Consider the following 16,104-nt stretch of genomic DNA (forward strand, 5'->3'; position numbering starts at 1 on the left):
CTGTCTGCATTGAAACCTGCACGGCTGCTGTGGCAAAATCCTGCAGCGTCGTGACAGGCTTTTCATTTGGGAAAACCAGTTTGGAATCTGCAAGCGTTTCAATCAGATAGGAAGCGAGAGTAGCACCTTTGGGTTGCTGTCAACAGGTGTGATTCTCTACACTTGAATTGGCACTTTGCAGAGACCATAATGATCATTTGGGCGATGGGCCGACTGATTGCATTAAAGCTGATGAGGGTACGTCACTCTCCTCTGGAGGCTGAAAACAAAACACGTTATGGTAGGTCATGAAAAATAAACATTATCTTTTGCAGCTGCACAATCTGCAAAAGATGATAATAATAATAATATAGAACAGTGAAGACTCATGATACAAGTTTAAAACCCATTCGTGTCCAGCGTCCCTTTTTTGGGACATCATGATTTTCACGCATTATATCCTTCAGTAAATCAAAACATTTAAGTGTTTTAATCTGATTCTTATTCTGGTTTTTGGCATGATCTACAATGAAAACCCAAATACCCTCTCGCGGCCAGCGTCTCATTTTTGGGATGAGATTATAAATTAGTAAAGTTATCATATAACTTAACCATAAACAAAAAAGAAGTGTTATTTCCTTGATTGTGGCCTCTTAGGAGACTTTTATCTTAATAAGGCAAAATATTGCCACCCTGCCCATGAATGGGTTAATTTATTGTCTAGCCATGCTCGTTGCTCAAAACAAAAATACATAAAAATGCCATTAACCCATTGCAGCTTCCCCCAGCATAATGAAGACCTACGGATATGCATGGAGACCGAGGAGATGGTCACTACTCTTCTGTAAACTGCAAAATATGGAAAATATGCTCTTGAGCATAACCCTATTTTTGGTGTAAATGTATCGCTGTACCGTTTGTGCTCTAATATCCATCACTTCTTGAGTTATTTAACACTATCAAGCCCATCAATGGCATTTTGCATTGTTTGTTAGCACCATGGTGAATTTATTTAAGTTAAAGCTGTGTTTTTAATCCATGATATTGAAGACTATAAATTGTCCATAGGTGTGAATGTGAATGTCATTGCTTGTTTTTCCATATGCCCTGGGATTGGGTGGCAACTAATCAAGAGCCCACTTTACACTTATCCAAATTCAGGTGGGATATGCACCAGAAAACCAATGTACTTGAAACACTTACTTCCTCCGAATTACATGACAAAGACTTGACAAAGACTCCCTTGCATGAAAATAACACAAGAGTGGGACAATGTGCGACATGTCGTCTCAGCAAGTGCAGGGACAGCGATAGAAAGTACCATTCGCGGTCGCCAGTGAGTTTATGTAAGCAGTCTTGCTATCGGCGCGGATCAGTTGCGATGTCCCAGCGGTCGTACCACCATGCAAGAGAGCAGAGTCTTGTTTGACAGATGCTGAGGTCAGCAGATCTCAAACTGCGATTCCCCTCCAAAAAATGCTGACGTCGATTTGGAATGCTGACACCACAGTGAAGGTGATCCCAGGTCGTCAATGTCAAGCGTGTCGCGCGGATCCGCCGTGGATGGGATTGGGATTTCCTTTGGTTCGCTTAAACATGCCATCCATTTACTTCCAGCAGTGGTGGACGGAATGATCCAAATATCGATAATATCGATACTCATGTTGACATTGATACAACTAATATCAGTTTCGGTGGCAGGCTGGAACAGCTGTAAAGTGTTGGCCTGACAGTTCTGGGGACTGAGGTTCAAATTCCGACCCACCTGTGTAGAATTAGCACGTTCTCCCCATGCTTGCATGGGTCTTCTCCAGGCCCTGCAGTTTCCTCCCGCATCCCAAAAACATGCAACATTTGTTGGACACTCTAAATTGCTCCTAGGTGTGATGGTGAGTGCGACTGTTTGTCTCAATGTGCCCAGTGATTGGCTGGCAACCAGTTCAGAGTGTACCCTGCCTCCTGCCCGATGATGGCTGGGTTAGGCTCCAGCACTCCCATGGCCCTTGTGAGGATAGGCGGCTTGGAAAGTTGTTATTCGTGGTGGATTGAGAGTGAGCCCCGCACAAAAAGTGATCACAATTGCCTAAATATACCAGAAGATAATCCCAAAGACACCTTTTCTATTAGATGGCATTTTAACATTTTCTTTGGTAATAAAACCCATCGATCCATCCATTTTCCTAGCCGCTAATCCTCACGAGAGTCGGGGGAGTGCTGGAGCCTATCCTAGCTGTCAACGGGCAAGAGGCAGGGTACACCCTGCACCGGGTGTCCAGCCAATCGCAGAGAGCATAGAGACAAACAGCCGCACTCACCATCACATCCAGGGGCAATTTAGATTGTCCAATTAATGTTGCATGTTTTTGGGATGTAGGAGGAAACCGGAGCACCCGGAGAAAATCCACGCAGGCACGGGGAGAACATGCAAACTCCACACGCGCGGGTCCGGCATTGAACCCGGGTCCTCAGAACTGCGAGGCCAATGTTTTACAGCTGCGCCACAATGCTGGCCACACTTGTTTGATTTGGGGGGGGGTTGGGGGGGGGGTTGGGGGGGGGGGGGGGTTAGTTTATAACTCTATAACAAGACAAAGAGGGTAGATGTGTCTTCACCAGTTCTGGTTAAAGGTCAAAAGTGTGTTGCTAAGACTATAAAAAACATTTTCTACTCACATAGTGGAGACCAACACTTTGCAGCTGACCCACCGTGCCACCCTCTAATAAAACCAGCACTTAAAATGGTTTTCTGCCACCCCCTCCCAAACCCCCCCGAAAAACAACTCCCAATAATATTTGTTAAATAAAGTCCTTTCATTTATTTTACAAATGTCTTCACAATTACAGAATGGTGGTGAACACTCATGTAAACACAGCTATTTATTTGTGTAAGCTGACACGAGCACACGCACACGGAATCATACACTTTTAGCATATACATTCACTCTCTCTCTCTCACACACACACACGCACCCACACGCACCCACATATGGACGCACAGAGGAGCCGTTCCCTTCAAGTGTTCGTCCGATCTGACCGTCACCCATTCACAAAGCTCTCAGTGTTTTAGTACTCGCAGTCAAAACCACAAACAAGTGAAGTGCGTGACTTGTGTACAGTACGTAACCTTGTGGGGAGCTGCTCTTCTCGTGGCAAGTGGACACTCGTTTGACACACAAAAAAAAATGTTTTGCCGCCGAAAATGCGAGGAAGTGTCACCAACGTGGCTGCGCTCCAACCATGGTTACACCTGGTCAAAAAAAAAAAAAAAATCATGGCTTTCTGGTTATTGGAATCATCTTTCTGATGACTTCTTCGTAAGATCTTTTGACTGTGCACAAAATCTTGAAAAGAAACACTTTCCAGTATTTGCCAACATAAATTGACACACATAATAAGATATTACTATTGTCTCGACGCCATTATTTTTTTGGGGTGGGGGGGCAACCTCCATGGGTATATTATCAAAATGAAGAGCATAAAATGACAGCGACAGTGTGCTGGATGTGGACGGTGAGTGAAAATAAGATGTGGATGAGAGGAAGGATGGGCAAGGAAGACTACAACACTGTCCAATCGTGTGTGAAACGAGTTCCCACTCTCTTCCTCCTCCTCGGCGCTTTGACCTGGACTACATATCCCACAGTGCACCTCTGCTTTCATAAGAGTCCTGGATATGTCTTTTAATGTGATGTCAAAAGTCAGTGGAAGTCCATGCTGGTTTCTTTCAGGTTTTGGTCCTTTCATGGGCTTGTAGTCACACCTCCACCTGGCCCTGAGTCAGGTGGGCCTTGAGCTGCTGAGCAGCATTGAAGATCTTTCTCTGGTGGCCCAGCAGGTTCACGCCAAGGTTCTGGATGTCTCTGATCGAGATAGCATAAGATCGAGTTAAGTGGGATATGCACATGCAAATAATCGGCAAAATTTGAGCATCCTTGGATCATTTCTTTCCACCTTGCGGGGAGGGTCTTCCTACAGTTAGCAAAAACTCTTTGAGGGGTGGACCTGTGCTGACGGACATTCATTTGTTGACAGATCTCCGCAAACGTTTGCTTTTTCATTCAGAGTCACCATTATCCGACGTTACGCAAGGCTTGAAATTGGAGAAGCCAAACACACTGACAAGCAAAACTTCAAATCCCCGAATAAGCATGGTGGTGGCGAACACACAGAGAGAGAGAGAGAGAGAGAGAGAGAGAGAGAGAGAGAGAGAGAGAGAGAGAGAGAGAGAGTTTTTCGTTTATTGAAGACTTGTGAATTTGACTATTGGTATGAATTTCAGTGCTAATGCTCGCCCTGCGATTGGCTGGTGACCGGGGTTAAGAGCACTTGTCAGGCCATGTCAGCTGGGCTAGGCCGCAGCACCCCTGCAACACTAATGAGGACAAGCGGCAGAAAAAAATGCATCTGCGTCTTCCTAACCAAACGGTACTCACTCCACAGTGAGTCGGCTGACTCTGTCCAACGTGTCCAAGTGTGCTCGATCGAACTCATCTTGGTATCGCTCCATCCTCAGCGCCCTCAGCCAATCGCTGACTGTAGAAACGGATGAAAAGTCTGTGGGGGTGGGGCTTAGCAGTGGCTGCGAGCAGCTTCTACAAACAAATAAAGGACAAAGAGATGAATCAAAGCGGCCATCTTGAGAAAATTCCGTGACGAGTCTCACCGAGTCACTTCTGTCTTGAGTGACGCTGGGTGCCTGATGAGGCGGTCCATGGAGGACAAGATGGACTCGAAGCTTGGCCGGTCGCCCCTGTCGGCCTGCCAGCACTGAAGCATCACCGAGTGGAGGGCTGAGGGGCAGCTCGTGGGGGCGGGGAGGCGATATTGGTCCGCTACAGCCTTCATCACCTGTGGACAGACATTTAGAAAATTGACCCACTCGGTAATTTATTTTCATGAAGGAAAATACCACCCCACAATATTGTACTTTATAGAAATATACAGTAATAAAAGAACTAAGATCTGATGGGGTGCAAAACTCGTCCACAGGGTAGCAGTATAATAGTCACGCAGACAAACGGAAAAGAGTTCCACTCAACAACTGTAATTGATTCAGTAATTTGTAGAAAAATTACAAGCGTAAATAAAATATGCCTGTGAGTATTGTTATATTTTGCCTGTCTACATGTGATGCTACATTGTCAGATGCACCCGGAATGAGTGTTTCTCTCGTATGAAATGACGAGTGTGAAACGTCTCCATCCACGTTGTACTCCATACTCACTTCCTGATTACTCATGTCCCAGTAGGGCCGTTCGCCATACGACATCACTTCCCACATTAGGATGCCGAAGCTCCAGATGTCGCTAGCCGAGCTAAACTTGCGATGCTGAAAGGCTTCCGGTGCAGTCCACCTCACAGGAATCTTACTCCCCTAAAATAGGACAACAGAGCTGGTCAAATACCGAATCTATAACAGGAGATTCGGAACAGGGATTTTCGGGTTTTCCAGCACGCACCAGTGAGGCCGTGTACGTCGGCATGTTGTGGTCCAGGCCCCTCATGAGCCGGGACAGGCCGAAGTCAGACACCTTGCACACGAGGTTGGAGTTGACCAGCACGTTCCTGGCCGCCAGGTCCCTGTGGACGAAGTTCCTCTCGGACAGGTAACGCATCCCGGCGCCGACGCCGCGGAGCATCCCTACCAGCTGGAGGACACTGAACTGACTCTCGTTCTCCTACAGGGTGCGGCGAGAGGACGAAATATGGCAAATACTGTACAGTGGTACCTTACTTCCCAAGTTTAATTTGTTTCCGTAACAAAGCTTGTAACTCACTTTACTGATATCAACAATTTCCCCAATTAAAGAGAACTGAAATCCCATATGAGTGAGTGGACTCTGTGATACTCACGGTTTAGGACCACCAGATTCATATTGTCGCAGGTTTTTTGACAATTTTTAATGTTTGAATAAATGGTTATTTACAGTATTTATTTTTTTAAATGGGAGAACCAACCCAGAAAGTGCTCATTAGCAATACCCACTGACTTACTGTAAGGACTTAGGTGAATTCACGGGTGGCTAAAGAGAGGAATGTTTTTGCTATATTTGAGGACAGATTTCCATGATTTAAGAGTGGCTGTGGTATTGGTCTCATTTTTAGTAAAGTACTTCCGCAAGCTGGAGGCACTGCTGCTAGTTTACTCCGCTGACCAACCTCCAGTTAATTTCAGTAAGGTGTCCGTGTTGCTAATTCCAAAACACGTGATTGCCGATCAATCAACGATGTGATGGTGATTGAATGGTGCTAAGGTCAATGCGCCAACTAGTTTACTAATTGACTAATGGGTTAAACCTCTACTTGCAACTTCAATATCACTCATATGTCAAGGCAGTGCTATATTTGTTGTTGTGTTTGATTGGCTCACCCTGAGGAAAGAATCCAAGGGTCCGTTCTCCATGAACTCCGTGATGATTCTTGCCGGAGAGACACGGGTAATCACACCCTCTAACTTTAGCACATTGGGGTGGTCGAACTGACCCAAGACACCCGCTTCACTGAGGAACATGCCTTTCTCTCTGTCGGACGCACCCCAGCGCAAAGTCTTGACGGCCACCAGCACCTCGCGGCGGCCTGGCGGACGGTAGCGGCCCCTGGACACCTCTCCAAACTGGGCTGCAGAGGACAGGAAATGATGCTTATCACCGTATTAATCAAATTATCCAAGGAGAGAAGAAGACTTACCTGCACCGATCACCTCCTCGATCTTTAGGTGAGTCGACTCAATCTCTCGAGCAAACTCTTTGACAGCCTCGCTGGGGTCCTCGTAAGTCGAGGGGTCCACGTAATATTTAATGCCACCTGGACAAAGAGGTTGGAACATTTTCACTCATCAAAGTATCACGTTTTGATTTCTTAGTCAGGGACATTTTTGTTTTCAAGAACAGTTCAGTTGTGCTTTACTTTTCAGAACAATACATTTGCATTTAATCTTGAAGAAACGCTGGATAATGTTCACACAGTGGATAATTTTACTGTCAATCAAAATAATGGAAAATATACTTGGTAGGAATCCAAAATCTTCCTCCTTTTTATATGAACCCTTAAGCCTACTATGAAGGGTTATTTTAAAAATTTGCAAAAAGTGTGTCCTCCTACCTCTATTACTGATGTACCTCTGGAGTCTGTCGCTGTATGGACTCGCTCTTCTTTTACTGAAGCACAAAAGCAAAGACAGTTAATTACACAATACTACACTGTATAGGTTTGGTCAGGGCTGCGTTGGTCAACTGTTTCACCTGCGAAACACGACCACGACCACGATGGCCGCGACCACCAGCAGAAACGCCGCCCCTCCCATCACTGAGCCCACCAGTAGAGGAAGTTGATTTTGGACCTGCTGGGAATGTTCCTCTATGGAAGAGAAGATGGAAAATAAGACTTTGTGGGTACACCGGCACCATCTAAGACCTGGTTCTCCAACAGGGTCCATTTGAGGCTTACCAAAAGGCAATGTGGTGAAGTAGATGGTGTTGCTGTAGGGACCGAATCCTCTCTCGTTGCGAGCTCGGATCTGGAAGGCATAGATGGACCCCGCGATGAGGGAGCTGACGGTCATCGTGTTGGTCTCGCTGTACACGCTGAAGGCGCTGTCCACGTCTGAGCCCTGTCAAAACCGCAGCGTCAACAGTGAGACATAGATGATGGTAATCAGAAGTGGGAGGGAGTCACATGACATAAGTCTCAAGTCTTAACCAAGAAGTTTTAAGCAAGTCCCAGTCCACAGAAGTTCCGGTTTTGCTCCAACGTCAAGAAAGTGTGCATGTAAGTGTACGTGTTGATTATGGACCACAGCAGGTCTGGACCCAAACCTCTTCACAATCCTTAAAGACTCTTGAACCTGTGGCTGTAATTAATGTTGGATATTCAGATGGTTCTTCGGGCGGAATGACTTGGAGTCTGACTACTCGGGGGCCTACGCGTGACACACGTGCGTAAACAAAGGCCCCTGGAGCTCTGTATCGCAGCCGCGGGTGGTTCTTCGGACGACAATGACGTGGAGTCTGAGAAGCGAGCTCCGGCGGTGGGCCGGGAGCCGAGCTTCGGCCTCTTCGGACGCCGAAGCTGGGCTAACGGCCTCTATGGATGCAGAAGCTGGGCTAATGGCCTCTCCGGATGCCGAAGCTGGGCTTACGGCCTCTCAGGACGCCGTAGCTCGGTTAACAGCCTCTGCCGCCTGAGCTCACTCGTCAGGCTCCGCGTCATTCCCGCCCAAAGAACCATCCGCGGCTGCTGGCCAGGAGCCCCAGGGCCCTTTGTTTACGCACATATGTCACGCGTAGGCCTCCGAGTAGTCAGACTCTACTTCATTCCTCACAAAGAACCATCCGAATATTCAACATTATTACAGCCACGGAAATCAAATCTGTATGGAAGTATTCCTCCGTCTTCCCAATCAACTGATACTGCTATTTCATCATCAGATGAGGATAAATCTGAGAAATCAGCGCTTGGCATAAATGGTGTCCCATGTGATCCGACATGTAACACGTCACATCTGCTCACGTTGCTCCTGTGACTCCCGAAAATGGCAGCGCCCCTGAAAATTCGTAATTGTCAATAAAAATCTCCTCAAAACCCCATTAAATGAGAGAGGATTTAACATCACATTGTCAAAATAGAGTACATATTACATGATATTGGACACACTGTTCATGCAAAGCACTGGATTTCCCCTTTAACCTTGTACCTCTACCTGCAATGCTCAACACTCACTTGTTGCTGGAGTTAGCGTAGCAGTTAATTAAAGTCAAGTTCAACTATTCCTGTGAGCACTTGGGTTTTACACATCTGTGTCAGTCAGGCCTTGTGACTCGAGTCAGTCCTTGTGACTCAAATCCCCCGCCTCTGCTCGTGCGCATTCACGCAAGGCTTTGTGTGGTTACCTTATCAAAGTATCTGAGCTGATACTCCAGGATGTCCCCATTGGGTCTGTCAGGTTGGGGCCACGATAGGGTGATGGACTCCGGTGAACGGCTCAGCTGGTGCATCATGGGAACTACACTGGGAACTGCAGGAGACCACACCATAGATGACGTTTGAGTAATTCAAGAGGCAGTGACCACAAGAGAGCGGTGTTATAGAATCCAAAGATGTAGTTTCCCTGGCACGTGAAAATAGCACGCAACATAATCTCCCTTCCTCGTTTGTCTCTTGTCTTTTTTGTCATCCCGCAGAGACTATAATGGGATCTGACGGGATATTGTAACCTCAAGCAACCTTCCTGCCAGGACAGTAGGAGTGGAAAGAGCGGGGGGAGGGGGGTGCCCTATTCATACCCGAGCCTACCACAAATACATTAACATCAGAACCAGGCTTCACTTTCATGTCCTCTTTTTTTCATCCTTTCTGGGCGCGCTCACCTGACTGGCTGGTGGTAAAATTGATGCTTGTGTATCGAGCTGGGAAGGGACTCAAAGCGGACACCTCATTCATTGCTTGCACCTGTCGAGACAAAAACAACACGAGATGTGTGTCATGTACAATTATAGAATACACCATTCATGCACTGTGGAAGAGTTTCCAAATCCTTACAACTGCAATAATGTGCATAGTAATCAAAAACATTGAACCTAAACTGGAAAATAATCCTAATCTCAATTTGAACCCTGTTTTGACATCATAATTTCCTAAATTCTGACCTATATTCAAAGCATCAATGTAAAACCATGACACTGGCATCTTTTATTTACCAGTTTTTTTTTTACACTGGCTTCTAACTAATTAGAATCTGAAATTTGAACATCTAAATTTAGTTTCACAATCTAATTTAAATCCTTTTCCCTGGTTCAGATCCCAAAGTGAAGTTTTAAATCTGAATTTGAAACATAAACGGGAAAACTCAACTCTGCCCCAAAACCATGATTTGAATCCCTAAACTTAATTTGAAACCCTACTTTAAAATTCTTACTTGGGCTGGAGACCTAAATTTGAAACCCTATTTTGAATCACTAAACCCCAAACTAGGTTTTAAACCCACATTTAAAAGTGTAGCCTTGGTTTCAAACTGTAATTTGAAACCCTAAACCTAGTTTGAAAACCTAATTGGTAATTTCCTTCCTATAAAACAATTTGTTTTATGGTTTTTATTCGTGGACAGCCATAATTTCAGATTAGGTTGTCATCCTCTGGAACCCAAATTTGACTCCATCCCCCTTAATCCCGTCCGCCCTCTCTAACCCAGATAATCCAGCACACCTGGATGAGATAAGTGACCCTGGTGAGCAGGTTGTTGAGGGTCACACTGGTTTGCTTGAGTTTGGTCTGAACGGGGCTGAAGGTGACACCCTCTCCGCACCAGGAGCACGAGGCCGGGTTGGTGACGGTGGCCGAGGGGCAGATGCGACACACCACCCCGTACCACACTTCGCCGCGACCGCCCATATCCGCCGGAGGGCGCCACCTCAGGGACACCCCGCCGTCGCCGGTCTCGTACTCCCAGGACAAGGACTGCGGAGCGGAGGGAGGAGCTGTGGGGGGAAAAAAATTGAGTCGAAACGCCACGATTAAAGCTCTACGAGACATAAGCGATGAAGGATGTTGCGTCCAGCGGGGCTTTATCGAGATGAACGACTCACGACCTCCCGTACAGCGTAATTAACAAAAGCGCACAAAGAGCTCACTTGTGCAGGCGGACGAGTTGGCATCGCCGGCCGCCCGGTAAAAGCCGCTGCGACATTCGCACACGCTGGACCCCTCGTGGCTGGTTCGGCTGTTGGGGGGGCACGCCGAGCAAGAGACGGAACCCGAAGCTGGCTTGAAGTAGCCCACTTGACAGCCTGCAGGCAAAAAACAAGACGGCTTTTAGTCATAGTAACTCCCCATTAAAATGAGGCGCATGTCATGCAATCTTCCATTTAAGACTCGAATGGAGAAACATACGTGTTGTTTGGTATTTTTCACCGTGGACAAATTCAACCACAGCAGTGATTATTTAGGGCTGAGCATCAAATATTTGAGAATTAGTGGTCAAAAGCGAGGCCTGTTATTAGTAGTTGGCTCTGAGCAGCAAAGTGATGTTCTGATATTGACTTGCTAAAACGGTCCACAGTGTGCTGCCGGGCCGCTGGCCTCCATAAATGCTGCACACAAGAGGCCCACATGCTGTTTTGGTTGTCGCCGTGTTGTTTATCTGAGGGCAGGGGTGACCTATGTGAATGAGAGCGGCACATTCGGAGGAAAATCCATAATCCTTCTGAGCTCTGGTTCTAATGTGGATGCAGTTTATGCTTAGAAAGGGAATTCCACATTAATTAGTTGCCCGTAATTGAAACCACACAAAAAAAGTAATTCAATAAAAAAAGATGATAAAACCTATGGAATGTCTATAACAGTAAAACTGCTGAGTGTCCTGTGGTACTTTTATCTTTATCTGCTTAAAATGCGGACCACGTGTCGAACGTGTTGCCAGGTCGAGGCTAAACATGCTCGCTGCCGCGCCCGCAGACGTGTTTGTCCCGAGTGACGCTTTGAAACGATTGAGTGTTGACGTGTTGCTATTTTTTATATGTCAACTCAAAGCGAGTGTCGAGCGACGGGCGTCATACTCAAAAAGAGCAAGTCAACTGTAAAAAGAGCATAAGGGGTGTCTCTTTTTAGCCAGGGCCATTCATGAAAATTCACACCGAGACATGTTTCTAATATTTGGGATGACATTTGGCTCCGGAAAAAGGAAAAATATTAGCAACATCCCTCAATGTAATGCAATGAAATGCAATGTCGATGATAAACACACATCCCGCAGGACATCCTAGAATTGTTAGGATTAAAATATTTACAACATTCGCTAACCATCACAACTTCAAGTCAGCTCCTAATAATAAACTTTTGTGCTCAAGGGCCTTTTGCAATGCACAGATGAGCTAGGTCATTTGCTGTATATATATATATATATATATATATATATATATATATGTGTGTGTGTGTGTAAAGTGTGTATGTAAAATGTATAAAAAAAGTATAAAAAAAATCCCTACCCTAGAAGCCGGATTTTGACTCTAACAGCGATATAAGCATACTGACAATATCCTAACATTTTCCAGACAGCATGCAAATATGCCCCTTAGCGGCTTTATCGTGCTTGTTGTTTCAAGGAATTCCACGACATCATCGCTTCTCTCATCTCTGATCTGTTTGACTGGATTTTCCTCAACTACACATGACCCACTTCCAATGTTTTCGGACTCAGGCAGTAATTGACATCAGGAATTTCTGATCGAAAAAGCTTACTGTGATTGGCTGAGCTTAACGTGGTCTCTAGCGGGGCTTAGCAGTATATAATCAGCTGTAAATAAAGACAATGCTACTTGGTTTTGGTGTGAGAGTTTATATAAAGTAGGTTTACTATGCTCCTGAAAGTTAACTAACATCAGGTGTCAAAATCCTGAGTAACAGACAACTTTTATAATGTAATTAAAGTGGTACGTGGTCATTACACTGCTCATTGTTGCGACTTCCTGTGGACAAAATTAGCGACAACAGTTACTTTAACTGAAAAATGACAGTTTATATGTTCTCTAATTGGACCCCCTGAGGGGCCAGTTCTGGCCAGCTGAAGTGAACCGCTATGATGATGCTCCTTAGTATTAAATCACCAATGGTTTGAAGTTTTTTATTACTGTAACACATATGCTCATTATCGTTAGCATAGGGTGTTTCCCAGGATATGCTAGCATTAAGATGGTGGACTTTCGCCGTTGCTGTTTACAGAATGTTGAATGCTATCTTTTATACGTCAGTTTAACATTAAACTTCATCTGGGAGTGACAAATAAACAGCTTGAGGCAGGCACACTTTGCCTTTTATTTGGAGAACAGTGAAAGCAAAGAAGGCAAACAGGCGCTAAGTAACACTTTTAAAAAATGTTTCAATGTGTTGTAATGTGTTTACAGCGTGTGGGAAGGGTAAAATTCTAATTACATAGTGGTGCTAACTCGGAGATGTTCAGTTTTTGAATGCATAGCCTGTTATAAATGGGACTAAAATGTAAATTAATAGGCAACTTTCATTTGGATGAAAATATGATTACAACGTACTTGTTCAAACTAGCAAGAAAGTTAGTGGGGAGAATTCAGCAAACTCTTTGAGACCTATTCTTAAAACTAAATTCATCTGTGTCCTACACACACCAAAACAATATACAATGCACACATCAAATGGGCTCCTATTTTTAAATGACACTTTTGGTGTAAAGGAAGTGCACACGTCTGTGTTTTCTTCATGGTCCGGCTGACCTTATTTACACAATCTTGTCTCGGAAACGTCTTCAAGCTGACACGTGGACGTGTGGGAAGGAATGGAGGAAGTGAGGAAGGGCGAAAGGGCAGGAAAGGGAAGAACGCAGAGAGAATAAACTGATAAAAGCCTTTCGCTGTTTTCCCTTGTCTCTTGGCGTCCACGTGGCTTTTATACAGGTGTGAAGAGGGAGAAGACACAGCGAAGGGGAAACGGGGGCAAACAGAAGGTAGGACCGAGAGCAGCCATGTGAGCTCATGGCTTGGAGGGCCAAGACGTCAGAGAGAACATGGGAGCTATAGCGTTCCTCCATCTTTAATGCTTTGTGTGCACATCAGCGGACGTGTTCTCTTACAGCTTTGACACGGAACATGAATTGGCTAAAAAGCATCCCCCCCCCCTCACACACACACACTTGCGCACATCAGCTCTATTGTATGATACCACCACCATCATTTACATGCGCTTTTGTTCCATATTGTACATCAATCAAATGCAGTTGATGGGCATTATGGACGAGCATTATGCACAGCGGGGGACGTGTGCTGCGTGTTGCCACCGCCGCTTTTATCCACCAATCCCGTAATGAGTCTTTTTATTTCTTGAGGCCAAAGAGGTCCAAATGTCCTCCTGCGAGGGGCGCATAGAGAAATATGGAAGGATACCATAGCCACAATGCCATTCTTCAATTTCAGTTTATTAAAATATTACCGTAATTCCAGCCTACAAGTCGTGACATTTTTCACAAGCTTTTAATCATGCGGTTTATGCAGTGATGCAGCTAATTTGTGAATTTTTTCTAATGGGCGCGAGGGGGCACTCAAGCGGAAAAGGTAAGAGTGAAACCGGAATATATGTGCCGAGGAAGTGAGTTTTACTGGCTATGTTAGTTAGCACTGTGCTAGCATTAGCACCGCGCTAGCCTTAGCATTAACGCCATGCTAGTGTTATCGTCATGGTAGCGTTAAACTCTTTATGTGTACTGTCTTTCTCTGTAAATATCTCGTGTTTCAATGTGGGTTTCAATGTGAGCACTTGCAACTTTTACACAGCTGCAGCGTATGTATGTACCAAATAGTATTTCCTTTACAACTTTACTGGGTGAGCCTTATAACCAGGTGCGGTCTGTAGGCCGGGAATTACGGTAATTACTCGAAAACCAATCAATGAAGCAATTGTTTATTTTTTTTTATGTTATTTTTGAGCAGGAATCTCTTATGTCCAACTACGGTGAATGTATTATTATTATTCCAATTACATATCAATACTATTGGTCTCCGCATAAATTGTGACGACAGGCTTCCTGTATATTTCATCGCAAATCAATGTGCAAGATAATTGCATGCATGATCCCGCCCCCTGGATGCCAAGACATTCATACCAAAACAAGAAGCACAATGCCCATTGAATTATCAAGATGCACAAACTATTGAATTAAATAGATTCATGGCATCATCGTTCATTTCTTATGCTATGAAATATGTTTCAGAGTTACAAACCAGGTCCCATAACGAATCAAGCTTGTAAATCCAGCACCACTGTTGAAAGTGGTTTCTTTGAATCATTACAATGTTCCAACTGAAACCTAATCCCCCAAATGACAAAAATTAATTGAAGACCACCTTAAAAGGTGGATAACTACCGATAGATGTCAATTCATATCTTCTTCTTCTTCTTTTCCTTTCGGCTTGTCCTGTGAGGGGTCGCCACAGCGTGTCATCTTTTTCCATCTAAGCCTATCTCGTGCATCCTCCTCGCTAACACCCACTGTCCTCATGTCCTCCCTCACAACATCCATCAACCTTTTCTTTGGTCTTCCTCTCGCTCTTTTGCCTGGCAGCTCCATCCTCAGCACCCTTCCACCAATATACTCATACTATACATGTCCAAACCATCCAAGTCTGCCCTCTCTAACCTCGTCACCAAAACATCCAACTTTGTCTGTCCTTCTAATGAGCTAATTTCTAATCCTATCCAAATTGCTCACTCCGAGCGATAACCTCAACATCTTCATTTCTGCTTCCTGTAGTTTCTTCAGTGCCACCGTCTCTAATCCGTACATCACGGCCGGCCTCACCACAGTTTTATAAACTTTGCCCTTCATCCCAGCAGAGACTCTTCTGTCGCATAGAACACCAGACACCTTCCGCCAACTGTTCCAACCTGCTTGGACTCGTTCTTCACTTCCTTACCACACTCAACTCAATTCGTCGATTTTATATTAGCACAACACAATTCAACGGCTACAAGATGATCACAAAGCAATACTTTTACGTTAGACATGGCTTTGGCGTCAGCATAAGAACAGTTTGATGGGCAACATTTTCAGTGAACAATGGAGGGGAGGATTCCCCCCCCCCCAAAAGTCAGCGAATAGGTGACAACTTGAGTATTATGAAGTAATTTGCAGGGGAATAATATATCTTTACAAGCTCACTGTGAAATCAATTTATTATTATTATTAGCAGTAGAAGTTATCGCAGTTGTCAGGATCATCGTACCCATGGGGGATGTAGAAGTCGCAACACGGCCACGTCCTCCACAGCTACGCCTTTTATGCTTATTTGTTTTTTTTTGGGGTGTGTGTGTGTTGTTCGCATAACTGGATTGCACCCCCCCCAGATGTCAAGTTGCATCCACCTGAAGGAGGTGCAATGAATTCATCATATGTGCACCAACTCTTTCATTGTTTACATTCTATTTAATTATGTTATTACTCAACGCTTTTATAAAATATTTTATAGTACTATTTTACTGAATAAATAAATATATATTTTTAATAATGTTTTTAAATTTTTGGTTGCCTTTTTTTAGGGGCTGGCTGGAATCATTCATTTCAAACTTTTGGCTTTCCAGAAAGAAATACGGCAAATTTCCATCGATTAAAAC

At 44.8% G+C, this 16,104-nt stretch overlaps 1 protein-coding gene across 3 annotated transcripts in view; it reads right to left on the reverse strand.

Annotated features, from left to right (window-relative positions):
- Positions 1–2,780: 2,780 nt before the first annotated feature.
- The window catches only part of ephb6 (eph receptor B6), a 49,576-nt gene continuing 36,252 nt past the window's right edge, over positions 2,781–16,104 (reverse strand). For all 3 annotated transcript variants that reach the window (XM_061819697.1, XM_061819698.1, XM_061819699.1), the window contains 14 exons: positions 10,605–10,760; positions 10,180–10,451; positions 9,345–9,426; positions 8,868–8,992; positions 7,426–7,588; positions 7,221–7,335; positions 7,081–7,136; positions 6,667–6,783; positions 6,350–6,597; positions 5,439–5,657; positions 5,204–5,353; positions 4,643–4,827; positions 4,413–4,571; positions 2,781–3,839 (listed from right to left, as the gene is read on the reverse strand). In XM_061819697.1, coding sequence (XP_061675681.1) covers positions 3,734–3,839; positions 4,413–4,571; positions 4,643–4,827; positions 5,204–5,353; positions 5,439–5,657; positions 6,350–6,597; positions 6,667–6,783; positions 7,081–7,136; positions 7,221–7,335; positions 7,426–7,588; positions 8,868–8,992; positions 9,345–9,426; positions 10,180–10,451; positions 10,605–10,760 — 2,153 coding nt within the window. In that variant the 3' untranslated portion in view covers positions 2,781–3,733. The remainder of the gene's footprint in view (positions 3,840–4,412; positions 4,572–4,642; positions 4,828–5,203; positions 5,354–5,438; positions 5,658–6,349; positions 6,598–6,666; positions 6,784–7,080; positions 7,137–7,220; positions 7,336–7,425; positions 7,589–8,867; positions 8,993–9,344; positions 9,427–10,179; positions 10,452–10,604; positions 10,761–16,104) is intronic.

Source organism: Syngnathoides biaculeatus, chromosome 5 (genome assembly GCF_019802595.1).
Source record: "Syngnathoides biaculeatus isolate LvHL_M chromosome 5, ASM1980259v1, whole genome shotgun sequence".
NCBI classification, from domain to species: domain Eukaryota; kingdom Metazoa; phylum Chordata; class Actinopteri; order Syngnathiformes; family Syngnathidae; genus Syngnathoides; species Syngnathoides biaculeatus.